This window comes from Aptenodytes patagonicus, chromosome 21 (assembly GCF_965638725.1).
Source record: "Aptenodytes patagonicus chromosome 21, bAptPat1.pri.cur, whole genome shotgun sequence".
NCBI lineage: Eukaryota > Metazoa > Chordata > Aves > Sphenisciformes > Spheniscidae > Aptenodytes > Aptenodytes patagonicus.
The window spans coordinates 6,360,472-6,387,726 of NC_134969.1; the positions used below are offsets into that span (position 1 = coordinate 6,360,472).

Sequence of the window (27,255 nt, forward strand, 5' to 3'; positions counted from 1 at the left end):
AGGCAACATCTACCAGGCAGCGTCAGCCCCAAAGCTTTGGGAAGAGGGTTTGTATTTCAGTGATGTGACCTCGCCGGGGACCCCAGCACCCATCCGCCCAGCTGGGCTGTTCACGGGTCCGAAATGGCATCACTGGCCCTGAAGCAAAAGCCCCTCTGTGCCGCTGGCTGGGGAGAGCCGCCGGGTTCGTCCCAGCCCCTGATTGCTGTTTACCCTCTTCCCTGCGTGGGATATTACCATCATCACAGCAGGTATTTAATTTTGTCGTGGAATAAGCAGCCGAAGCGAAGCAGTGGGACCATGTGCAGGGGTGGAGGCTGCACGCGTTGGCGCTGGTATTTGTCATTGAGTTGTCTGGAGGGAAATGCCCCTTACAGAGCCTCTGCTGGTACCCCATCCCAAAGCACTTGGTGATAGAAGGGGAAAAACATCCTCCTGTGCTTGACAGGAAGATGGAAACTGAGGCACAGCAAGGGAATGGATGTCAGTGGCAGAGTCCAGCATCTTCTTAATAAATAAGGGCAGCCTTTGCTCTCCTCCATCTTCTCAAGCTGGCAGGGGTCGGTCGGACACAGCAAGATGTCCCAGTGCGTAGGGCTACCAGTAGAAAGCAGGTTCAAGTCCTTGCTCCACCATGTTTCCTTCACCCCTTGGTCAAAGCCCTTTGCTTTCCTCCAACACTGCACAGTTTGAAGACGGGTCACTTCGGCAGCAAGAAGGATTTCTACCCCTTCAACGCTTGCAAGAGCCCAGGGCAGCACTGTGCCAACAGCAGAGAAGATGGGTTGCGTGCTGGGTGCCGTGCCCGCTGGGTGCCGTGCCCGCTGGGTGCATCACCAAGGACAGCCACCCAACATCAATTCCCCTCTCCTTGGGGGAGGAGATGTTGTGTTTCCCAAGGAGAGGAGGTCTCCAGCAGCAGGAGGAAGCAGTCAGTGGTGCTGATGTCCACCATGGATGGATGAACCCTGGGAATGGCTGAAGGCAAATCCCTGCATCCAGCTCCGGCCAGGCTGGAGGCTGGGCGGCACCTGCAGAGCTGAGCATCTCCAGCCTGGGCACCTCAAAGCATCCTGCCAGCAGGATCAGGGTGGGGTTGCAATGACCCAGGGGACAGCCACGATTACGTGCACTTAAAACAGCCCGTGCTGGAGTGGGGAGAGACCCCGCAGCCCAGCTGGAGGGCTCAGCTTCACCCCTGAGGGGGATTAGCAGAGCAGAAGGAGCCCTGCAATGAGACCATGCTTCATCCCACAGGCGACGGCAGCATCCTGGTGCAATACACACCTCCCCGAGCTCCATGCACATCAAAAGGGCAGCTGTAAGTTGTAGGGCCAGCCTGGCTCACAGGGAGCATCCTCTCCGCCATTCAGGTAGGGAAACTGAGTCACAAAGCAACTGGGCAGCATGTCCCCAAAAGCCTGCAATAGCCTGGGAGAGGATCCCAGGAGTCCTGGCCTCCGTCTCACACAGCCTCTCCTCAGGAGATGTGGAAAGCCAAAAATTGGTGTGTCTGGGGGTGTCGGGGCCATGACCCACTCCAGCATCTCACCTGATATGCTCACAGCGCCATCTGGTCCTACACAGTGACGGGGGTCCCCGGAAAACAAAAAAAGAAAAGGGGAAAAAAAACACCAGGGGGAAAAAAAAAAAAGCAAAAAAAGAAAGCTTTTCAGCTCACCAGTCTTTTTTTCAGATCTAAAATTGATTAAAATAAACCCAGTGATCTGACTTAGCTGTTTCTATTTAGGACCTGAATAAGGACTCGTGAACCAAAAAGCTTATCTGCTTTGGAGCTTTTTTTCCCCAACTGTATAGGTTGCTCTAATAAAAGATACGACCTCTCCCTGCCAGCCTCCTCGCACTCACATCCTTCGACTGTCATGCTTTCACCCGTGCAACTACCACTACCATTGATTTCTCCGCCGGCTGGAGTGAGCAGAGAAGTCCCCGACTGCTATTGCTCAGCAGAGGAGCGACAAGGTTACAACTCACCCAGCTGCTGCTTAGCCCACAAAAAATTTTTTTTTAAAAAAAGAATTTACATTAAAAAATCTGCCTCCTTCTCCCTATTTATTTTCATTGCTGGTAGTGACCTTCCCACCATGTTCCCAGCCCTGCACAGGGCTCAGCACAAATCCTGGGTGCCCAGCCAGCACCAGAAATTATGCTGGGAAAGCCATGGGAGATGGTTTGCACGCAAAGGAAGCAGCAAGGCTTGGGTGCAAGCAAGCTGGGAAACCAGTGCTGGAGCCCAGCCTCGAATGAAGGCAGCTGCCTGGCTGTGTCTGGGTCCTCTTGGCTGTTTTGCTGCGGATGGGGAAAGCGGGAGACCCAGGGAAGCAGGTCTGTGCTGGGGAGCACGTTTGGATGCTCAGAGTGGGAATGGGGGACCGAAACACTGGGATGCGGCGCAGGTGATGGACAGGACACCGCGGTCCCACAGACCGGCTCTCCCTGGGTGCCCAGTCCCCAAATTCCATGGTGATGCTCCTGCAAATCGGGCTCCCAGGTCCTCCAAATCCAGGATATTTCCCTCTCACTGGGGACATCAGTGGCTGGTGCCCCTTCCAGCCTTCCCTTGCGCAAGGAGAGCTGCGGGACTTGCACCTTGCTGCAAGCCCACCACAATGCAACCCCAGCAGCCGGGCTTGCACAACTCCTCACCCCCCACCAGCAGATTTTGGCCCCATCTGGGCAGCACTCTTACCCAACCCTGGCGATCGCTCACTTGAAAGCAAACCCAAGCTCGCCGCGTGCTCGCTTCCTCTGCCCCACGGCCAGTTCAGCAAGGGACAAGGCAAGGATTAAGGATGCGATAGCGGAGGGGATTACCCGCAGCCCTCGCTGGGCGCCCAGATCCCAGCAGATTGCCTGTGCCGTGGGGGGAGGGCAGATAAAACCTCATGCCTTTGCATTTGATGGATTTTTTATGGTGTAATAAAACGGAGGATTTACCTAAATGCTAAAATTACAACAGGGAGGTGCGCATGCGATGGCAGAAACGAGCGACATCCACTGCAACTCTGCGATGGGTGAGCAATCCTCGTCTGACCAAAGGGGCACTTTTTCCCCAGGAATTCATAACCCTCTGCCAGTCTCCGAGCAGCTCAGCAAGGCACCTCCACCCCCTTTTCACCCATGGGGAAACTGACTCACGGAGCAAATCCCCAGCATGGCTGTAAGTCAATTCTCCCATCGACTTCACCACGAAAGACCTCAGAGACAAGCAGGAATCTCCCTTGCTCTTCCCTACAGCCACAGGCATCAGCACCCCTGAGCACCCCAAAGAGCACCCCAACCTCCACGTTGCACCCAGCAGCCCAGAGCTCGTGCTCATCCCGGCTCCGCTTCCGCCTTTCCTCCTGCCCACTTCCCAAAATGCACAAGGACCCGTGTCTGTAGATAAAAAGTGTTATTTTTAGCATCTCGTATCATTAACCTCTGAGATTCACTGCTACACGTGGCTTCCCCGGGGACAAGGTTTCAGAGGGGTACATCAAACCCAGGGACGGGGAAGGAACGCTTACATCAGCCAGAATAAAAACAAGGTTACCAATTTGCACATTTCTGGTGTGGAAAAGAGGGTGTCCTCTACGCTCATCCCCAACTATCCAAAATAAAGTGGTTCACACACTCCAGGCTGCTCTAAAAATGTGGATTTCTGGCCACATCCCAATCTGGGAGTGAGAACGCTGGCGAAGCGGTGATGGCTCTGCTCTCCCTGGCCCCAAAACCCCGCCAGGACCGGGCTGAGCGTGCAGCTTGGCCAAACACCAAGGATTAATGCAGAGTTTCCTTTTGTAGCTCCCTCCCTGGGTTCTTGCTGCTGCAGGGATGCTACAGAGGATGCTCCCCGCATGCATTGCATAGAAGTCCTGACTTCTGCCCTTTGCTTACCCGGCTGGGCTCCGCTGAGCCCCGCTCCCTGCCCAAAGCCATCCCTGGGACGGGATTAGCTCCACGGCTCTGGTTCCCGATGCGCTGAGCTAACCCCGTCTTTAGCATCTCCAGCAGTGTGTTTGCACAGCATCCCGCAGCCCCTTTATCCTGGCACATCCCGACCAACATGGGGTTCCCATTGCCTGGCCCAAATTTTTCTGGCTGTAGGACATGTCTCTCACTGCTTCTCCATGACCACAGTAGTGCCTGCCTGCTCCTGCCTAACCCTGCCTTGTGCAGGGCGACCTGGGCACCTGGGTTCTGTCCTCGACCACTGCTCAGGCTGGGCACTTGGCATCACTTGTCCCCACAAGTGAGCCCTGAGGCACACAATTTTGGGGTCCCCGCTGGAGAACACCAATGCAGCGCATGGGAGTAAGAAGGTGCAATTGGAGGTGGGGGATTGCTCAGCTGCAGAAGGCAGCGAGCATCCCCACCGCTCTCACCCTCAATTTCAGGCGATGCTCCATGTCCATATGACATCCCAGTGAGCTGGCAGCAATTGCTCCAAAACCCTCCAGGAAAAGCCCCTGGATGCCAGGAGCAAGGCAGAGCAGGGATCTCAAGGCCAGGCTTTACCCAGAGAGGTCAAAAATGCCATGATCCCCCTCTCACATGCACAGAACTGCTCCCCCACCTCAAAAAAAAGATGGTCTTCAGCACTGGCAGCCACCATCATTTGACCCCAGCACAGCCTTGAGCTAGGCATGTCCTGAGTGGGCAAAGCAGCCCCCCAGGGTGACCTGCCCAGTGTCACCCAGGGATGACACCACTGTCACCCAAGAGGCCCCAAGCTCTAATTGCAAGAACCCCAGTGGCTCATTTCCCTCGCCCAAACCCCACCACCTCCCTTTGTCCCTCCTGTCCCTGCGGCTTTATCTTCCTTAAGCCGATTGCTGGCGCTGCCGCTGGTGCTGGGGCCACCCGTGGTGAACCTCCGGTGTGCCGCTGGCTCGCCAGCCGCCAGGTGAAGCGGGCGACACTTTGCGGATTGCAGCAGAAGCCTGTTTGCGAGGATTAAAGGGAATTACAGCCACTGTTTAAGTGCACTGGCGGCAGCGAGCTGGAGCGGTGGCCAGCAGCAAGGCAGGAGCCAAGGTGCCACCCGAGAGCTGTCCCCAGTCAAAAGCATCCTTCCCGGGGCTCCCCGTTGAGTGCAGGGAGAGAGGTGCCTTTATTCTCTGTCTTATTCCCAAACATGGCAGGCGGGTCTGGTCCAAACCTTCCCTAAACATGGGTGAGAGATGCCCACGGGGTGTCTCCCCCTCTCTATTTCCATGAGCACATACGTGCCTGGCTCCAAACTCGGCCCCCGAAGGTGGCATCCATCCCTGCCACCCGCAGTGGGCTCAAAACAAGGTGTTTCCCCCAAGCCAGGCACAGCCATTCCCTCTGCAGCCAAGGGGCAGACACGGGGAGGTGCCGAGCGTAACTCTCCCTGCGTAGGTGAGCCCCTCACCGGGGCATCCCCGGGATGGATGTCGCGGGAGGCTGTCCCCAGCGTGGGTACGGGGCTGCAGGGATCGGCTCGGGGCATGCAGGGAGCTGAGCCAGGGTCTGTTCCTGCAGGGAGCGGATGGCTCCAGGGAGCCTAATCCTGCCTGGCGTGGGCGAGGAGGGGTCTGGGACCTCCGGGCAGACAGCTTGTGGAGCAGAAAAGCCGCAGGGGATAGGAAGGTCCCAAACCAAGGGACAGTACCGATACATGGGCACTTTGGAGGGGGACGGGCTGGGGGCTGGGGGCTGCCGACAGCTCTGCGATGCTCTCAGGGGGTTAATCCACTCCCTGTGCAATGATGCAACAAGAAAGCTACGGGAAAGGTCCCCAGCAAAACTGGGTTTAACACCCCACATTGCTGCCCCAGGCGCATTTTCAGAGCTGGCTGCATATTGCTGGCGTGCACCTTCTCCATACACAGGGAGCCGAGGCCACGGAGGGCTCTGGCCGTGCACTCCGCATCCTTCAAAGGAAAAACACCCTCCGAGCCTGAAGGCGCTGCATAAAACCCTGGACTTGACAATTGCACGGTCCTTTCCAGGCTTAATACCTACCAACCAACATACCTCCCACCGGATCTACACCTTGGGATGGCACAGCAGAGATGGGAGCTGCTGGAAATGGGTGGGAGGCAGCGGGGCCGGATCCAGGCTTGGTCCCCTCCTGCCACATTTCCCACCATGGATTAAAAAATATCCCCTGGTTTTCTCTCCCTAATTATGGCCAGGAAAGGTTTGCTGCGCTGGGGAGCGCCGTCTCTGTGCTCTGGCTCCTAATTACAATGCAGAGCGTGCAAAATACAGGTCACCCGGCGCTATTATTACACACCAGGATGGTTTCCATTAATTAAGGGGGGAAAAAAGGAAAGCTGCGGAGGGAGATGTGCAACACGGGAGCCTGAAGCAATGGATGTAAAAATACCTTGCGTGGGGACAAGCCGCAGGTGACTCACGGGGATTTGGCAAAGCGCGGCCAGCGCTGGGACACCAAGCAGATGGGCTCCAAAGATGGGCTGGTGGCACGTCCCCACCTGCGCTGGCTTCATGGGTGATGCTGGCACAGCTCTCCCAGCTGGGGATAATGGGGTTTTGGGGTGTCTTTGTGTCCCGGGGTGTGCATCTCACCATTGCTGGTAGTGCACAGTAGAGGAGAAGGGTGTTGCACGATGCATGGGCTGAGCAGCGGGTGCTGCGCAGGGGCGGGTGGGCGAGGTGAAGAGTGAGATGCTCTCCCTAACGCCGAATCCCCAACAGCACATAAATACCCATTGGTTGGAGCAGGGGGAGTCTCTGCTCCCGCCAGCATCACATAAGGATGCTGCTCACGGGCTTCATCCTGCAATACCAGGACCCTTCAGGACCCTCTGTGTGCACCCAGATGGGCACCCTGTGAGCAGCATTTGGGTTTACAGGGCTCCCAGGAGCCTCTTTACACCCTCCTTTTCCTCACCCTTCCCAAGCAATACAGGCCAGGTCTGGCTCCTTCTTTGGGCTGGCTCTCCATAGCCCCACAAAAAAATAGGGATGTTATTTTTTGTCCCCCAAACCTCTGACCTGAAGTCTCAGTTCAGTTGGGCACATTGAAATGCTCCCTCCAGCCAAGCACCAGCACTGCCAGGCTGCTGTTCCCTGCCTGCTTAGATAACAGCCCTTTGCTAAACAATGAAAACGCAAGGAAAAGAGCAATTACCCTTTTTAAAAGCCAGCCAAGCGCAGCCCCAACCCTCCCACCCGCGTACCAGGCTGGGTCGGTCCTAGCGCCGAGACGCAGGCAGGAACTGGCAGCATAGATTTGGTCCCCATGACCCAGCAGGTCCCCTCCTCTACCAGGGCAAAACCTTTCCCTGCAGCAGGGGAAAGGCTTTGGGATGCTTGGGGAGCCACATCCCAGCTCGTTTGATGCTAGGAAGAGGAACCGGCAGCCATCAGGCCACCGATTGCAGTATTTTCGCTCATACCCCCTCCTTAATTTTCAGTGGAATAGGGAGGACAATGCTTAATTGTGTTGTGGAAAGAAGAAAAGGATCTCACGGCTGTTCGTGGAAGAAAAGGTTTCAGCTGGAAACACCCGCGTGCCAAGGGAAATCACCCACCGACGGAGGTGGGACACAGGAACCAGCCATGCCGCACCTCAGATCTCTTTTCCATGAGGTTTCCGATGGGGAGCGGCAAGGGCTCAGCCCTGCCCGGGGCCAGCAGAGACGGGATGAGCTCAGCACGGTTATTCGGGGACGTGGGGACACAGCTCGGGGACCACGAGCCGGGCTGAAAACGTCTTTTGCTTTTGGCTGCGTGGTGGCCTTCTCAGCCGGAGCAGCCAGGGTGACTCAGGAGGCAGAAATCCCCCTGGTCTGAGGCCACCATCGTGTCACCTCCCTCCATGGGGAACACCTCCGTGGAGTGAATTGTCCCACTGTGGGTGATATTGGCACAGGTCGGATGCACCATAACTATTTTTCCCCCCTAAAGAGACTAAGGAGAAATCTGGAACCCCCAAAATAGCTGCCTGGGGAGCGCGGGATGGCTTTGGTGAGCCAGGGGATGTTCCACCGAAACCGCAGGAGTAAAAAGCCTCTTAATGACCACAAAAAGCAATTGTGGGCTTTTTTATTTTACTTTGGTTTTTAAATGCCACTTCATTTTCTGGGATTGGCTTAATTGTGGTCATTAAGATGTCAAGGGGAACACTGAGCCTCCAAGGGATGGACTGGGGTGAGAAGAGGAGGGCTATGGGGGCAGATCTCAGCCCCTTTGCTCTTAGAGGGAAGATCCTCCAGCCCTACAAGCCATCCTCCTCCTAACCACCCCCTCGGCTGCCAGCTCTTCTCCCTCCCAGCCACTGCCTCAGTTTCCCTATCCCCTAACCGAGGACTCGTGGTCGCAGCCAGCCCTCCACGTGCCGCGGCAGAGATGCTTGGTGGGTTTTTCCCCCTTGAGGAGCCAGACCTAAGACCTTTCTCAGCCACGAGTTCCAAGAGCAAAGCAACTGTCACCATTAAGGGGGATTTTCTCCGCGGTTTCCAAGCACGTCGGGTCAGCAACACAGAGCAGGTGGAGGGGCCGCATCCTGCCCCCATGGCGAGGGCAGGCAGCAGAGCTCGCACAGCCACGCAGTCCCCTATATTTTAACAGCTTTTCAAGTGTTTTGTGCAAAACCCACCAATACTGGCACGTGGGAAACCACTTTCTGAAGCTGCTCCCGATGCACCAGCCTGTAACACTCAGGAAATCCCCACCGGCTTCCCCCACGAGCTGCCCCTTCCTCGGATGCAGGGAGCCCACCCAAGGGCATCACCCCCAGCCATAGGAGGGTGAACAAACTCTAAGCATCATTTTCAGGGATGCAGGAAGCATCCAGGTCCAGGTTGCACAGCAACCTTGAAAATGGCAATAAATACTTTTAAAAGGGGGGGTCGTGGGGATGGAGAAATGCTTCTTTCATGCCACGCTTAAGCAGCACGGAAAGGAGAAAAGCTATCGCTGTCCTGACGCCATGATAACCGTCGCCTATCTGCTCCTAAAACTGTTGCAGTTCAGTTATTGGAGCCCTGTTGCCCCTCCCAATCTGTTCTCGTGCTGAGCCACAGCTAATGAACCTCCTAATAATGATTAATCAGGAATATATTAGAGCCTCTTGCATGCAGCTTAGCATGAAGATTAATACTGACTCCCCAACAGCAGGTCCCCCAAACCGCTGGTGAAAAAAATGAAGGAGCCCTTTTCCCAGGCAGCCCTTTTCCTTATGGCATTTAATTAGGAATAATTAATCAAGGGTGGTGCTTTGCTGACTGCTGGCCCAAGCAGTAGGATGGGGTGTTTGCAAGCTTGCGTGTATTCAATGGGAGGGAGTTTCTGCCCACCTTTCCCAGAGTTGTCATGGAAATTGTAATGGATGTTGATTAAGATGCTGCGCTTGCCAAATGCAAACGTGCCGCAATTTTCAGAGGGACTCCAGGCTGAAGGAGATTAGCCGGAGTAATCCTGCACTGGGTTAAAGGGGAATCGTTAGAGGGAGACCCATCCGCTTTCCAGGGATGGGGATGGAGAGAGAAATGAGATGCCCCACGTCTGCCCAGACAAGCTTCATGCTTTGCAAATGCAGCTTTAAAGGGATTTTTTTTTTCTGCCCTGTCACTAGGAGGAATTGAAAAACCCCAAAACATTGGGAAACAGGGAGCCAGGGTGGGATCCCCCAGCAACTGCTGCCAGAAATGCCCGGTGCAGGCAGGGATGGAGGCAGGGAGCTCAGCACCCATCCCAGGAGTGGAGGAGAGAGGTTTCATCTCACTTTCCCTGACCGGTTGGAGCAGGAGGCAATCCCAAAGCTTCACCCCAAAACTGCAGACCTGTGAGCATCTGCTGTTCACCCCAGAGGTGGAAACAGGATTGGACCCACCCGCAGGGCCCCGGCACTGCTGGGACAAGCCCTGCGGAGGGGACGGAGAGTGAGGTATTGCTCAGAGCCGCCTGAGCCCGCAGTCATCCGAGCGGCCATAAATAGACCCGATTTACATATGTAGGACGGAGCCCGCCACGCCAGCTTGGCCACGACCTACTTTCCTGCGGCCCCGGTGGGACGTGGTGTGTTCGGGCGCTGCGGCGGGCTCAGCTTAAGCCCCCCCCCGGAGCAGCCCACCCCCCCATGAGGAGCAGAAATAGGTTGGGAGTCCCGCTTTTGATGCATCCCTGGGTTTCCACACCCAAAACAGCAGCTCCCAGGGGATGTGACGGCTGCTTGTGCCTTCGAAGCGCTGCCGGCATCGATGCGTACGGGAAGGGACTGGTGGGCTCAGAGCATCCGTCGGGTTTAATCACATGCTCGCTGCAACTTGCTCTGGAGCTCTGAGCAAGCTCAGGACCCGGTTCCCACTCATGTCATGAGCTGTGGGGGCTCAGCTCCTGCATGTCTCCATCTCCCAGTCCTCACCGCCAATCCAGAGACCGCCAGCACAAGGCTCTCACAAGATGGGACACGTGGTGTCAAGACCCCCACGCACCCTCTACACACTATTTTTAATTTTATAAGCCTTTTTGCAACACTGAGCATAAAGCAATAAGCTTTTACCGGTGCCTCTGGGATGCTCCTTCCCTTAAGGACCACAGAAACCGATTGGTTTCTGTATGAACACGGCTTTTTCCATTAAGAAAAAAAAAAACCAACCATAATCCACCGCTGCTGAGCATCTTCCCGCTCGCAGGCGTTTCAGCAGCATTCACCTGTGGGTCTGAATTGAGGATGGCACTGGGAAGTCCCTGAAGGGAGAAATGCCGATATTTATTTCACACCCTGTTGTTTCCCTCAGCCTGGGCAGCTCTCGGCAAATATCCAGGCAGGAAGCAGGTTTCTGCTCCGTCTTTCTACAACAGCAAAGATTCAAAGCAGCTTTACCCTGCTGGTGGAAATACCCCTTCCTGACACTTTTTGCGTTATTTGTTCAGAGCTATTCAGGGCTTCCAGTCCCTGCTGTTGAAGAAAAACTTATTTATTGTAGAGGGAAAATAAAAACCACCTCAACCAGTTCTCAGATATAGTCCCTGGAAGCAGGTGAGGAACAACCAGCCAGTGCAAGAGGAGGGTGTTTCACTGCATCTGAGGGCTCTTTTTTCCATCCAGAGTAGTTTGCTTTAGTGCCCAATGGCTGAAAGCACGCGAGGATGAGACAAAAGGAGAGAGAGATGTTCTGCCCGGCAGGGAGAGTTGAGAAGGGAAGAAAGAAGAGAAACCTCTTTCTTCTGAGGGTGGGTGGTCAGTGCACTGTCAAATGTACCAGCGTCCCCGTGGGGGGACGGCTACCTGCATCCTCATGGTGGGCCTGTCAAATGTACCAGCATCCCTGCACGGGGACTGGTACTGGCACCCCTGTGCAGGGATGGGTACCGGCATCCCTGCAGGGGGACCGTCAAAGGTACCAGCATCCCTGCACAGGGATGGGTACCGGCATCCCTGCAGGAGGACCGTCAAAGGTACCAGAATCCCCGCACGGGGACAAGTACTGACATCCCCGCACAGGGATGAGTCCCGCCACCCCTGCATGGGGGACTGTCAAACTTACCAGCACCCCTGCACAGGGACGAGTACCAGCATCCCCAGGCAAATACCAGCCAACTACACCCAGGACCCAGCCTCACTGTCCTGAGCCCTGCAACTCTTCTCACCCACAACCCAAAAGCCATCAGACCAGGAGGAAAATTAAAGTAGGGAGAACTGAATCCCAGGTCAGCATGCTCCCAGGGCACTGGGACGCCCACGGCTCCCCAGCAGCCACCAGCAGGAGAAGCCACAGGGCTTGTTTCACCCCATGCTCAGCTTGCTCCCCTGGGGAGATGCTTCTGGCCTCTGTACAGAGCGAGGAAGAACCTCTCCATGCAGCGACCATCTCCCACCAACCACCATGTTTTCCTCTGAGCCTCAGCTCTATGAGTCAAGGGATTCACCTTGTGCTTGGAAAAGTATTTCCAGCTCTTAAGTCAGCAGGCAAAGCTTGAAAACGGGACCCCGAGAAGCTCTCACAGCCCAGTGGGTGAAGGAAACGGACCCAAAATTTTGATCTCACAAAACGGGAAGATTTTCATGCAGGTTTCACTACTGGTATGATCCCATCGGAAAGGCACGCCGTTGCAAAAGCAAACATAAAAAAGTCAAGACATATATTAACCCGAAACACCAACCGACCCTTCGTTTTCAAGTCAAAACAGGTCAGTTTGTCTTTGTAACAGGTTCTCTCCCCCCCCCCCCGAAAACACTTCTCTATACTTCATCTCTAGAAAAATGCGGCTTTCCAGGTCCCCCTCCCTCCTGCCGTGGGCAGGACCCGCTGCTGCCCCCGGGCAACGCCCGCTCAATGCCCTTCTGGCCGTTTCACCCAGGCCTGCTCTTCCTCCCCGGATTTCCCCTCCTGGGATTTTCTTTCCTCTTTCTCATACAAGCGAGGTTCAAGCCGTGCCGTGCCAGGCACTCGGTCTCAGAGCCACACAGCTGGGGCATGCAAACCCTCGGAGCTCTTTGCCAAGGCAAGCCCTGGTCCTCAAAACCTTCAGCAATGCAGAGAGCCCCGACCTGCTCCCAGACCACGACCATGGTGGACCTTGAACCTCCATCTTCTACCCCACAGAAGCAGCTGTGCTCCTCAGCCAGGTTAAAACCTTTGCAGAAGAAAAGAAAAAAAATCATGAAAACCCACTAAATCACTGATTTTTAGGCAGAGAAATGCAAGGTTTGAGCAAATGAGCGTGATCCTCGAGCCCTGCTGCCTGCCAGAGGACTGGGAATTTTTTCCCTGGAAGATACTGGGTCAAACAAAGCAACACCAAAATTCCCCTTATCTGCAGGATTTGGCCTGTTTCTCTGGGAGCGCCCGTTTTCCCTCATCTCCTGCTCCATCCTCGCCCCCGCCGCAGCCCAGGGAGGGGAAGGACCTGTTTGCACACGATAAATCCCGCTGCAGCTGGCAAAGGCACTGGGGAAGTTCAAGCTTGGGGCTTCCCTAATTAACAGCATCCAGAGACATGCAGGAGGCACTGACCCCCGATCCGGCATTGCTGCAAATACCAAAAAGAAGAAGGAACCCAATTAACTTCTTGGTGCCCTTTCATTTTAAGTCAAGATTGAGTTTTTAACGTGCTTGGGAGAGCCACAAGATTGGGTTTTCAGACGGGTTTGGTACTCCTGGTTGTGGGAGAGGGGGTTAGACCTTGTCCCAGCCTCCAGAGCCAGCAGGAGATGGGAGAGCAGGAGGCAGGGAGCCTGCAATCCCGGCTGAGGGTGGGAAGCACTTGGAAAAGAGCTGGAATAACACACAAACCGTGTTGTTGGTTTTTTTTTTTCCTTTCCCCCTCTAATTGCTCTTGCTATTTTAACTGAGACAGACATTTCCTTGATGATTTTCAAGGGCTATAAATGTTTTATGTCCCTTTCCTCTATGCTCAGACAGCAACTTTTGCTGATGTAAACTTGCGTAAACAAGACCCCGAACGGAGCAGCTGGTGCTGCCAGGGTGCAAAGGGACTGGGACACCGGCCGCAGGGAGAGGATCCAGCCCCGTATCCACATGGAAAGCCATCATCCCCCCCATCGTGTCCTCTCCTTCCCCCCGTTCCTAGAAGGAGATCCCACCGCCCAGCCTCTATGCAAGATGTCTTTCTGCTGCAGAAAACTATATATAGTGCCTAAACCCTTCGGGGGCTTTGTTGCTCTCCAAGATATTTATAGCTGGAGGCAAACTCTGACTGCGCTCGCTGGGAGCAGCTGGAATTGCACCAGGAGAGGCAGGATCCGGCCCGTGCCTGCAGCAGGGGAGCGGGCGCTGGGGTGAGCATCCCGCCTGGCAGCCAGGATCAGCCCCAAAAACGCCAATCTCCTGAACTGCCATGGGAGAGAAGGTGTGGGGTGCTTACCTGCCGGGGGTCGGGGGGGGGTTGGGGAGAGATTTGGAGTTTTTTGGCCAAATCTGGAGCAAAGAGGATGAGCCACAGAGCTGAGAGGCTCAGGAACAGCCCAGCCGCTGGTCTGTAGCTCCTATCCAAAAGAGCAGGCACCCAACCCCAACCCATTTCACCAAGAGCATTTCCCAGGGGATGGGAAATCCAGCCCACGCAGCCCCTTGTCTGTTCCAAGCATCCAAAGTAGAGTAGGAGGGAAGAAACGGTCCCTTCTCCCAAAACCTCGGCATCCAGCCCTGCTCCTCTTACACACCCGGCTGGGGGAGGGCTCGCACAGCCTAATTGCTGGCAGCTTTTCCTCCTCACGTCCTGACTCTAATGCAGTCCATCAGGCAAAACACTCCGGCTGAAGGAAGGAAAATAAGGGGGGAGAGGGATGAGGAGGGGGACGCCCAGCTGCCTGCGGGCAGCAGCCATTTCCTGAGCTGGGGGATGCAAAAATCCTGCCGGCACAAGGCAAGCGGGAATGAGGGGCAGGTTGGGAGCGTGGGGGCTTTGCACCCCGATTCTGCCCGATGGAAAGCAACTGCGCCCTTCCCTGTCCCAGCATCCCCGGCATCGCTAGCGGCATGAAGCTGTCCGGCACGGATTCAGTAATGCTTTTCATCCAAGGGTTACAGCACCGGGATGCACAGCCCCAGGGGAATTAGCCCGGCTGCAGACGCATCCTTTGCTTGCGCTGGAGCTGGTGAGCGCAAACGGGAAGTTTGGAGCTGGGTCAGAAGGAAAAAACCCCACGTTTGGATTCCCAAGAGCCTCTCCCATACCGCCGGGTGCTTTGCAGCCAGGATGGCCCCAGCCAGATCCTCAGCCTCGCACCAGGCTGCTGGGACCAGCAGCCAAAAACCAGAAATAAACTCTTTTTACTAAATATTGTGTCAGAGTCTATACAGAGAAGCCCACAGGGTTGATCATCCCCAGTCCCTTTGCTGGTGCTTTTAACCCAGCACAAAACTTGGGTGCCTAAAGAGCTGGATGGAAGCACGCCAAGGAGACAGCCCCAGGCATTTAGAGCCAAAAAGTCACTGTTGAGACCCAAAAAACGCGCTCCTCTGGCAGGAGGGAGGCAGGACACAGAGCTATTGCTTCCTTCAGCCCCAGCCCCCCCCTGCCTGCTGCCTTCCCTTTACAGCTGGTGTAATTCCAATTTCCTCTCGGGCCGGGGAGCGTTTGAAGCTGGATTGCTGCATCCAGAGCCCGGCCAGGCTTTTTTTTCCACTTCTCCGCACATCAACTGAAAATACTCAAAGGATGTGCCCCTCACAGACTATTTCTGGGTCTCGTTTGGGATGCTACAGACACAGATAATGGTTGGTTATCTGCAAAGCGAGCCCAAACTTTGGTAAACAACATCCTCTGCACGCGTGTCTCTGGTTGGGCAAGCGTGTGCATGGCGGAGGCATTTTGTGAGCGTCCAGGGGATCTGGAGGATTTCATGCCGGCAGAGGGGGATGTCTTGCTCCGGGGATGCAGACCCCCACGGTGCATCCTCCCTGTTGACTCCCTGCAGCCCCTTTTTACTGCAAGAGTAAGCAGGCACAGTCCGGTTGAGCTCAGCCCAAAGGCAAGGAGCCACAGCTGCTCCAAACGCGGTGGGCGCTGCTGCGGGATGCCACCGATGGAGAAACGTCTGTAGGGATGTGTACGTCCCCACGGGGGACGGTGCGCCAGGGACCGGCCCGTGGGTACCAGGCAATCCCTGCAAACCCAGCCGTGCCCATCCGATCCCCCGTTCAATGGATTCCCTCTCTTTTCCTCCACGGCAGCAAGAGCCTTCCTTCCCTCCCACCCTCCTCCTCCTCCAGCCTTTGGCAGGGTGTTTGAAGAGCTCTTGTCGTGGGAAACTAAGGGACTCAGGATCCTCTGCAGCCAGGATCAGGCATTCTGGAGGCAGCAGGGCTGCAATGAGCCCTGGCATGGAGAGCACCTGCCCACCTCCGCACGAACCTCCCTGGGGATCACCCGCGGTGGCTTTAAGGACATCTACGGAGGGACATTTGGGGATGGCGTGGCCCACGCTGCGAGGTCCTGCGCATGGCTTTAAACACCGCAGCCTGGAGATGGGACAGGCACCTTGAGTCAGAGGAGCAGGCATTAATTAATCCAAATTAAAGGCAAGAGGGCAAAGAGGGAGAACCAGTTGCATCGCCCCAATTACAGCACCAAGGGATGCGGCTCATAATTAACACCCCAAAAATCCAGGGGGTCCTGCCCAGCAATGCGAGCCCCCGCAGCCCCAACACTGCAGGGGACACTCCAATGCCACAGGGGACACCCAGAGGAGCCAGGCCAGCTTGCTAACCCTCCCTACAGCTCTCTCCCACAGCCTAATCAGCTTGCCAGGCAGCTAACGAGCAAGTTGCACCCAAAACAATTATTTACTGATAAAAGGGGAGAAACAGCTCCTTTCAGTGCCAGGAGGAAATAAAAACAACCAATTACAGAGCCTGGGTGCTGCCGCGTGCCATGTCCCAGGCGGCTCTGCTCACCTGAGCATCCCATCCCGGTGTAGCTCCGACATCTCCGGCACTTACCGGTCCCCAGGGAGCCCAGCGGGATGACGATGCGCCACGGCCACTAAGCCCAGCACAGGACCCTATTTCATCCCAGCTCGCTGCACTTGATGCTTCGAGTCCCTGTTTGATATCCAGGTCCCCATTTAACACCCCTGTTTCCCCATCGGCAAATATGTGTCGGCACGCTCCCTAATTAACGCCAGGCTAATTAACCCCAGGATCCCACCCTGGTTTGCAATCGTCCAACGGAGGCAACGGCAGCACCGCACGGGACGTGAGCCCTGCATGCTGGCAAGGCACCGACTTGCAACCACTGGTGGCTAATTAGGGCTTAATTAGCCCTCACCGGTGCCGCGGGAGCACAAGGAGTGGGTGCTCCAGGTCGCAGCTCCTTGGTACCCAAGCACAATGCCTGGGCTGGGGTACACGGAGCTTGTCAGGCCTCAGGCAGAGAGGAGTGCTCTGCAAAGCTGATTTATTATATTCTGCATTATTTGTCCTGGAGAAGGAGGCAAGGAGAGGGAGCGTTGACACCAGCCAAGGACCAAAGCTCCCCAAAGTCACAGGGATGCGGCGACCGTCTCTCCCGGCGCCTCCAAAAAAGGGAACCTCGCAGCCTCCCGGCCACGGGTTAAAGCATCGCCGGAGCTGCATAAAATCATCCCATTTCATCAACAAATACCTGGCAGCTCTGGGTTTTTCCACTGGGCCGGAGCCAGGGCTTCAGAGCAGTTTAAGTGCCGGTCCCTGCCTCCTCCTCACACTCCCCGTAAGTGCCATCTCCTGTGACACTCAGCTCTGGCTCTTAAATACCCTCGTCCCGGTGGCAGGAGATTCCCACGACACCCTCACCTCGCATTGAGCAAATGCACGTGCAGCCCGCGCATGAGGGAGAAGGAAAAGTAAAGGCTGGATGATGTTACTTGCCAAAAAGCCTCCAAAATGGGGAAAAAAATGCATTATTCCAACTTCTTCTGATTAATCTTTATGGGGTGTGATGGAGAGGTTTCCCAGAAGCATCTCAGGACACAACAGACATCCCTGAGACAGGCAGCACCTAGAAAAGTCATTAGGAGCCCAGTGGGCCCAAATTTGCCTTAAATGAGCTGGAAATGGTGGACTGACACCTAGTTTGGGGTAGTAAAGCTCTTTGCATGCTCCGTGCCAGCACCACTCACTGCCTCTGCAGGGAAAACTGCTCTGGGGTAGGAAAGTAACACAGGGGCTTTCTGTTTCGTTATTGCTTTCCTTGCAAAAAATAAGAAACAAATAAGATTTTTTTGTTTGTTTTTTAAAAGCCCATTTTGGACCAAAACTCCCACTCTCTCTCCCCAAAACGCAGCCCTCTGCTATATTTTTGACATTTGCTAACACGAGCATCACTTATAAACCAAGCCAAACTCGTGCTCGGGACCGCCCGCCCTTCTCAGCAGTTATTCAGCCCGACCAACGCGGCTCATGAAATAGCTTCATTCCCCTCCTCCTCCTCTGGAAAACAGCATTTTTTGGCAAACTGTTTTGCCAACAAGTTGTGCTCCATGCTGCCTGAGAGACGATGCTTCTCCCTGGCTCCAGCCTCCTCTGTCCGGATGGGCCCCAATTCGGGTCCCACATCGGGGCTGCAGCGGTGGGGACGCGTGCCCGGGCTCCACCACATTGAGGTTTTTGCCCCCCCCTCTTGCTAAAATAATGCTTGTCTCGCCATCGGCCAGGAAAGAAGCAGCAGCCCTGAGGTTGCTGCTGTTATTTTTATCTTGACATAAATAGTTTGAGCCGCGGCCAAGCATTTCCGAGGGAGAGAGAGATGCTTCGCATCGTGGCCACAGAGACGTAAACACAACACGGCCTCCGTCTTGACGGGGGCACATCGCGCGGCCGGGGCAGAGTGAACATCCCCATCCAGACCGGAGAGGAATGAAGTCGCCTATTCTGGGATGCCAAGGTGGAAAAGGGGGATGCAAGGTTCGGGGAGCATCACTCCCAGGGTGAGCACCGCAGCAGTACCCATCGCTGTTCACCCCCAAATCGATGCTGTCCCCTCCATCTGCCCAATGCATCGCATGCACCACTGCAGCTGGGTTAAACACTGGTTTAACCAGGACCAGAATTAACTTCGAGTCATTTTTAACAAAAAGCCTTGAAAGAACCAGCTCTAAAATTGCTTTCACCTTCCCAACAGCAAAAAGGAGCATCGCTGTGCCACCCGCATGACCCCGGGTTCAAGCCCTTTCCTTCCCGACCACAGCAAGACCCCAAAAACCACAGTTGGGGTGGGGGGGTTGGGGGGGAGGAGGGCAGATGTTGCAGTGAGGCTCAGTTCCGCAGCCCCAGGAGCCACCCTCTGCCTGGATCCGGCCACATCCTTCCCCCCCTGCCTTGACTTCCAGCAGAAAGGCTGCTCCTGTCCTGCCCCGCGGGGCTGGGCACAAAGGGGGGCCTTTGCCCCGCTCTCTGCACACGAAGGTCGCTGAAACGCTTGGGAGCTTTGCACGAGAAGCTCAGCATAAATGTCAAATTAATTAACTGGGAAAGATGTTATGCATTGCCACAAAAAGCTCTCTGTTTCACCCCGCCGCCCTTCCTCCCACCTCCGCTCTCCCCGGCGCAGGACACTGGCTGCGGCTTGCAAAAGCCACGGCCAGAGGAGGCGAAGGACCGCTGGACACTCCCGATGGCAAATATTTCCCCCCCCACCATAAAGCACCTCATCAAGGGAACAGGGAAAAGCACAAAGCGAGGATGGAAAAGCTGGGAAAACCTCTCCGGCGGCAGCCGCTCCTCCCTCCGCGCACGTGTTGCGGCACCGTCTCCAGGGACACGGCCGGCAAGGGACGAGCATCTTCTGCCGGGGCCAGGCTGACACTGCTGGGGTGAAAAACAGAGGCACGTCCCCCTTTCTGCTCGTGAGAAGCTTGACGGCATCACCCGTTTAGCAGGATAAATCCTCCTCTGGCAGCTCCCTGGGGTCCTGAGCCAAAGGAGCCTTGTGCAGGCGTGAAATCGAGTGGGGAGGATGCAGAGGGAAGGGGGATGCTGAGGACCACAGCTCTGGCGAAGGTACCTGCCCGCTGCTCCCGGGGGATGTCAAACCACGTGCTAAAGGGGGTTTCTCCCCGCACATAACTGCTCCCCATCTCCTGGTCATCGAGGCTGGATTTGCAGAGATGCTGAGCACCGGGCTGCTTTGTTGGGGAGCGGAATAAAACCAAACACCACACCCAGAGCCACGCAGGGTGCAAGGATGCGATCAGACCCGGCCTCCCTGCCCCGCTCCGAGCACGGGGAAAGCACAGAAGGGCGAGGACGTGTAAAGAATTAATGCCCCAACTTAAAACTATTTTAAAGTCTTTAAAGGTTTGTGAAGGGAAAGGCTCCCATCTCCCAGGGCACAGCCCCGGTTTCGGTGCCTTCCCAGCTGACCAGCCCGGCGGGGTTTGGTACCTGGCTCACGTCTCGCCGGGGATGGGCATTCTCCCGGCCCGGCTGCCGTCTCCCAGGGCTGCCGCGCATCTCCTGGCCGCTCTTCCAAGGGGAAAAGGAGCCTTAAGGACACTTGGGGACTTAACCCCCACTTCGGCCACGCCACGCACGGGCAGGGACAGGAGATGCCAGTGGCCAGAGGACCCTGTGCCCCTTGAGAAGCTCTGGGACCCCCTTTTTTTTTTTTTTTTTTTTTTAATTTCCCCCCCTCAGTTTCTCCATGAACTTGCTTCACCTCTTGCTCGTAAGAGGAAGGAGCTGGGTGCTGAGCACAGCTGGGTGGGGAGAGCTGGGATGTCCCTACAAAGAGGGCTGGGTTTAACCACAGCATTACCCCAGCTCACACCAGGGAGCTCAAATCCACCCCCCCCGGGAGCCAGGCTGAGTCCTTAGCAAACTCGTTACACGCCCCACAATTTCACGGCAGCCCCCAGAGCACCCACAAACCTCAGAAGGGAAAGACGGCCCGTGGCCCCGATGCCAGGCTGGCCACCGGGAAGCTGCCAACCCTGGACCACCGGCAAACGTCGTGGAAACAAGGGTGCCCTACAAACCCCCAAGCCCCCACGTCGGTACCGGTGGGACCCAGAGCTGCGGGGGATGCCGAGACCCCCAAATCCTCTGCAGGGAGAGGTGGATGCTCCACCCCAAACCTCTGCGGGGCCGTGAGGCATCTCCGGGTCCCACATTCCCCATCATCCCTCCAGATTGAGCCAAGGGTGGATTTTAAGGGATTGCAAGGTGCAAGGGATGCCGTACCACGTTTACCCTCGCCGGGAGAGCCCCATGGAAACACGGTCCAGGACTAAATCAAGAACCACCTCCCCGATACCCTACAAAGAGGAGCAGGATGAGACTGGCCCCAAAGCCGTCCCAGGCAAAGCTCCAGCGGGGACAGGGACGTGAGCGGCTGGGACCTGCGGAAAGGTTACGGCTAATCGACGCTCTCAGTAATTAAGGTGACGAGTTGATCCCTAAGCTCGCAGCTCAGCCAGCCGGGGCCAAGGCAAAGCATCCTTCCCCAGCACGCCGAGGGACTTGGGGTCCCCAGACCGGGGGTGTCACACAGGGCTGGCTGGATGCACCCGCTCCCCCGGCATCTCGCCGCCGCCCAGCGCGTGGGCCACCGTCGCTGATTAAAGCTCATCAGCCCGCACTTTGCCTGAATCTAATTAACGTGAGCAGTGCTGCCTGGCGCTGCCCTCTCCCCCTGCCCGCTCTGTCCCCAAACGGTCCCCGGATGCTGCAGCATCCCAGCTCCCCACTGAGGACCTGCACGAAGGAGGAAGAAAAGGAGGAGGAAGGAGTGACCCCCCCCGGCCTGCATGTGGTCTGTGGGGTGGGGAGCAGCCAGCTCTCCCGGCTGTGCAGAAAAAAGCCCGCTCTTGGATTCTCGGGTGTCTAATAAGGGGTTGAGCTCGCCCCCGCCACGGGCACAGCTGATGCGGGGGCTCCTCTCCACCGAGCTGCCTGGATCTCCCAAACAGGTCCAGACCTTGTCCTCTCTCAAAGTGGTCTGTAGCCGGCTCCAAAGCGATGAGGCAGGAGATGGGGGTCGGCAGGGACGGACAGGGTGAGCTCATGAGCTTTACAGCCCTGGGGAATCCCAGCCAAAACCAAACTTGCGGTCCATGACACTCTTGGGAAACCCCACTGCCAGGATCGGGATGCACCAGGAGAGGCAGCCCCTGCCCCGCAGCGCTCCCGCGGAGGCTCACAAAGGGTTAAAGGGATCGATCCCAGCAGGACCGATCCCAGCTTCCCCAAACCCAAACCCAGGGCCAAGAGGGATCACAGCCATCACGAGATCAAAGGGAAGCGCTGAGTCCCGGGAGACTCGTTACGGTTCCCAAACACTCCAGCAACGCCACATCCCTGTGCCGAGGCCAGCAGCCCCCGTCCCCCTGCGCTCCCCCGGGCCGGGGACAGGGAGACGCAGCACTGGGCCCGTCCCGGGGAGTTCGTGGGCTCGGTGCCAACAGGAGCCGGAGTTATTTGTCCGGTCTCCACAGTGCAAATATTAATTAATTCTCCGGGTGCTGCTCTGGAGAAATGCTCCCTGGCAGGGACCAGGATCCAGCACGGAGTTTGCAGACAGCGTTACCCAGTTGCCTGCACAACTGCACCAGGGGGACAGGGGTCCCCAAATCCATCCCCCATCCCATTATCACGACAGCCGGCTGGGATGCACCAGAGCTGTGCCAAGTCACCACTTCCCATCCCGGTGACCCCAGGGAGAAGCCGAGACTTTGTCCAACGAGACGGAATGATTTAAAAGCTTCAGCAAAGAGAAGGGGGGGAGAGGAGAGACCTCAGTTCCCTCCAGGCGAGGATGCCCGATGTCCCCTGGAGCATCCCTCCTGGGGGAAAGCAGCCTCCTGCCTCCCCTGGGCTGCCTCCCCCCAGCCCCAGCCCTGCCCCGTAGTCCCCAGGAGCATCCCAGCATCCCATCACCTCCCATCCTGGCATTTAACAAGCCCGTAACCTTTCCTGCCTAATTATCCTCAGCAAATGCCAGCAACCCATCTGCATCGCCATCCACCAGCCGGCAACTAAAATTCCCCAAATGGGGAAGGGGGGAAAAGCTTATTTGGGGCGGGGGGGGGGGGGGGGGGGGGGAAGCACCCATGCAGCCGACCCCACGCTCACCATGGGTGCTGGAGGTGCTGGCATGGCCACATGTACCTCTCGCCGCCGTGGGCACCCAGCGATGGAGGGGAGCTGCCGGCAGAGCTCGGGCTCCCCCGGATCAATGGCAAAGCGCAATATTCAGCTTAATAAACTGCCTTTGATACACCGCGCAAGCGGCTGCGCGGCATCGCCAGGAGCCACAATATTTATCGCCACTCACACGAGTAAATCACGCACCTGATGGTCTTCTCAATAACGGCTCAGCAGCCTCCTCAGAAACACCAAAGTTGCATCTGGCTCATCGGGAGGGGGAATAACCGCTGCTGGGAAAGCCGGGCGAACACCCCGCACGCACCCACTGCCCCGCAAATAGGGGTGCCAGCCTGCGGCGCCCACAAACCAGAATCCCAGGAGGATGGGGAAGAGCTCCGGGTTATTTAATGCAGCGGGTCGCGTGCTGGTGAGCAGCCAGGCCCTGGGACTTCTTCCCCTCTTGAAGAGAGGAGGAGGAGGCAGCGGCAGGCAGCCTTCCTCCCATTCCTCCTGGCTTCTCCCGATGCCCTGGAGCACAACCGGTTGTGTGGGAAAAGCATCTCCCGGTTGCAGGAGGATCCTTCCCGTAGAGCATCACCCAACAGCCAGCGCCCTGCAAAGCCACCCTGGGTCCCCCAAGCGCTCCCATAAGCGGCTCACGCCGGGCAGGGTGCAGGCAGGGCAGGGTGGCTCCGGTGGAGGGTTTCCCAGCTGGAGCGTGCCGGCGGTGGGGAGAAGCAGTTTTTGGAAGCGCCACGAGAAGCCGGGGACATAACCCCTTCCTCCTGCCAACGTCGAAATCCTCTCCGTGAGCAGGGCTGGGAAAACCCCCTGGGCAGAGAGGGGCAATGCCTGTGCAGGCAAGGGACGAGCAGCAGGCAGGGCTTGCCTGCAGCTACCTCTGTACTGGGCTGGAGGTGCAAGAGAGATTCCGGGGGGCAGGCAGGGGGGCAGGCAGGGGGGCAGGCAGGTCTCAGTGCCTGCAGGGACGGGGCAAAACCCCCCAAGTTTCTTCTGCCACCAGAAAGCGGGAGCGGGCAGGAGCGGGATTTTCCTCCCTCTCCCCCCCCCCCTCCCCCCCGCAGGGTTATTTTTAAGGCGTGTTTCCCTACGACCTTCAAATGGCATCTGCCCGCACCCCCCTCCCCACGCACACGGCAGGGCCCCGGCACCCTGCCTGCCCCCCCTCCCCGCTCCCGCCGGCCTCGCCCAGCCCTGCCTGCACCCCTGGGCTGAGCCCCTGCCCCAGCGCTGCCCCGGGGGGGTACGCAGGGGAGGGGGCACCCCCGGGGGGGGGGGGGGGGGGCGCACCGGCTCCTGCCTGCGCTGCCCGCTGGGGGTCTGCGGCTTTGGGGGGAGGGGGTGCAGGCAGGGAGGGGCTGGCACGGAGCAGGGTGCTGGGGACCGGAGCCCCTCGGGAGCTGGGTGCCCGCCCCCCTCACCCAGCAAGGTGCGAGCCCCAGGGTGGGCAGCGGACTCCCGGAACCCCCCCAGCAAGGTGCCGGCCCGACCCCACCCGAGCGGGGCGCCGGTCCCCACCACCCCCCGCAGGGTGCCGGCTCCGGGACCCTCCTCCACGCCGGGTGCGGGGGTGCCGCCCCCCCCGCCCTCCCCAGTCGGGTGCCTGTCCCCCCCCGCGCGGTGCCGGTCCACGCACGATACCGATGCCGGTCCCAGCACCCCGATCCGGTCTCAGTCCCCCCCGCCCGCTGCCGGTCCCTCCCCCGCCCGGGACCGGTCCGTGCCCGGGGCTGGTCCAACGTCCCCGTCCCCCCCTCCTCCAAACCCAGTACCGGTGCCCCTGCCCGGGGCCGGTCCGTGCACGCTGCCGGTCCCATCCCCCCCTCCCCGCCCGGTGCCGGTCCACGCACGATGCCGATACCGGTCCCACGCCCCCACAGCCCGGTGCCGGTCCCCCTGCCCGGGGCCGGTCCGTGCACGATGCCGGTGCCGCCACCCCCGCCCGTTGCCGGTCCACGCACGATGCCGACGCCGGTCCCCCCTTGCCCCCCGCCCGGTGCCGGTGCCGGTCGCACTCACCAGCGCGGCGCGGGCGCTCAGCAGCAGCAGCAGCACCGCGAGGCTCCGCAGCCCCCGGGGCGCCGGCGGCGGCACCTCCCCGGGCATCTTCCTGCCGCAAGGACGGCTGGCGGCGGCGGCTGCAGCGGCGGCGGGAGGCGGCGGCGGGGGCGGGGAAGGGCCTTTGTTGCCGCCGCCCGCGGGAGGCGGTGTGGGTGCGGGCCGCCGCCGCCGCCGCGCCGCCCTCCCCGCCGCGCCCCCCCCCCCCGCGCCGCCGCCCCGCAGGAAGCGCCGGGCCGGACCCCCGCCCCCGGTCCCCCACCCGCCCCGGCCCGGCAACGGCCCCGCCGCCGGGGGAGCCCCCGGACCCGGCCCGGGGGGGGGGGGGGAGCGGGATGGGGAGCGGGGGTAGGTGGGGGGACCCTGGGGTAGATGGGGGGGACCCTGGGGTAGATGGGGGGGAACCTGGGACAGATGGGGGGGAACCCAAGGGTAGATGAGGGGGCCTGGGGCAGATGGGGGGGGACCCAAGGGTAGATGAGGGGGCGTGGGGCAGATGGGGGGGACCCTGGGGCAGATATAGGGGGGGATCTGAGTCAGACTGGGGGGATCCAGGGGTAGATGGGAGGGCCTGGGGGCGGATGTGGGGACCCCGGAGTGGATGGGGGAGGGCCCAAGGGTAGGTACAGGGGGGACCTGGGGCAGATGAGGGGTACCCAGGGATAGATGGGAGGAGGACTAGGGCAGATGGGGGGGACCTGGGACAGATGGGGGACCCAAAGGTAGATACGGGGGAGTCCTGGGACAGATTGTGGGGACCCAGGGGTAGATGGAGGGGGAGCTGGGGCGGATGGAGCAGGGATCCTGGGGCAGATGGGGGAAGCCAGGGTAGGTGGGGGTGTGCTGAGGCAATGGGGGGGACTCAGGGGCAGCTGGGGGGCCCAGGGGTAGATGGGGGGCTCAGGGGAGTATGGGGAGGGATCAACAGGCAGATGGGTGGGGCCCAGGGGCAGAGGGGGGTATCCTGGGGCAGACGGGGTCACCTCAGGGTGGATGGGGGACAGGAACCAGGGGCAGATGGGGGCCCCGGGATCTGCCTCCAGCATGGGACCCCCACCCTGCCCTGGTCCCTGCGCCTCCCCTCCGTGTGACCCTCAGTCACCCCTGGATGGGTGCTGGGGCCAGGGCCATCCCTGGGGGTACAACCCGGGAGGGGAAAATCCTCCGAGCAGAGCCAGGACTCGCCCCCAGCCCCATGCCAATAGCTTGACCAGCCCCACAGCACCATGCCTCAGTTTCCCCCTTAAAAAAAAAAAGGAATAACAGTGAGATCAGAGGACAGGGCAGTCCCTCGTCATGGCATGTGGCTGATGGGTGACCCTTGGGTGACTTTGCTCCAAATTTGGGCATTCTGTCACCCCGATGGTCCCGGGAGGCAGTAGCTGTGGGTGAGCTGGGAACAGACGGGATGGGATATAAATGAGTCGTTTCTCACACACGTGTAATTCCTCCTAATGGCTTTCGCACGCTTTCTGTGAAAAGCCTAAAAATATACTCAGATTCTCATAAAAAACCTCATCTGAATGCAAAATACACGCCGGGAGGAGGTCAAGAGGGGATCAGGGGGGATTACCTGGAGTAAAGGGCATTTCCCTCCCAGCACCGCTGGTTTAGGAGGGGAAATCAGCCAAATTAATCTAAAAATTGAGACGCAGCCCCTTGAACTGGGAGAGCTGGGGCACGTCCCACGGCAGAGCATCCTCCCCGTTCCCCGTTTGATGGGAAACTAACTCAGAGCAACCCTCCTCTCTGGGGGCGTGAAACATCGCGGGGGGGCTCTGCCTCGGGGTCCCCACCTGAGCCGCTCCTCTGTTCTAACTGCTCTGTAATTAGCAGGATCCAAATTAATAATTAAAAAAAAAAAAAAAAGGCATTAATATCACCAGCAAGAAGCTGGGGCGGGGGGGACAAAACCCGGGGAAAGGCTTTGGGTGGTGCCGAACGCAGCAGGGATGGGTCGGGGTCCTGGGGGGGGTTCCCCGGGGCAGGGGAGGGGACCGGAGCGGGGACAGCGGCGCCGCGGAGCCGCCGGGCCGGGGGCGCGTTGCTGGGGCTGCACCGCCCCGCCGTGGCCGCGGCCACCCCTGCAGCTCCGCCGCGCTGCGCCCCCCCCCCCCCCCCCCCCCGCAGGGGATGGAGCAGGGGGGCCAAAGTCCCTGCAGGTCCCCACCAAGGGGCTGTCACCCGAGAAGTGGCCCCCGACGCGTGGAGGAGCGACAGAGGTGCCTGCACACGAGAGTCGGGGTCCCACGGGAGGGGGCCGGGGGGGGGGGGGGGCGGTCCCCAGCTGCCACGGGGTCCTTTTCTACCCCGCTGCGGCCCCGTTGGAAGCGGGAAATCTTGTTCCATGGGGTTAGGGTGAGTGTGATGGATCCCGGACGAGGTGATGGATCCTGGGTGTCACGATGGACCCTGGCTGACGTGATGGATCCCGGCTGATGTGATGGATCCTGGGTGTCACGATGGATCCCAGCTTACGTGATGGACCCTGGCTGATGTGCTGGATCCCTTCGCGTCCCTTCTCCAGCAGCAACCAGCAGCCGTGCTCAGGAATAACCAAAGAGGGGGCCCGCACGAAGCGACCCGGCCGTATCCTTCCCAGCAAGCCCCCGCCGTGCCCCCTCCCTTACCCCGGCAG

General features: G+C 58.5%; 1 protein-coding gene across 1 annotated transcript in view; it reads right to left on the reverse strand.

Annotated features, from left to right (window-relative positions):
* The window catches only part of SDC3 (syndecan 3), a 44,318-nt gene extending 19,652 nt beyond the window's left edge, over positions 1-24,666 (reverse strand). Inside the window, exon 1 of the mRNA XM_076357348.1 lies at positions 24,579-24,666. Within this exon, the coding sequence (XP_076213463.1) occupies positions 24,579-24,665 (87 nt within the window). The 5' untranslated portion in view covers position 24,666. The remainder of the gene's footprint in view (positions 1-24,578) is intronic.
* Positions 24,667-27,255: the final 2,589 nt, after the last annotated feature.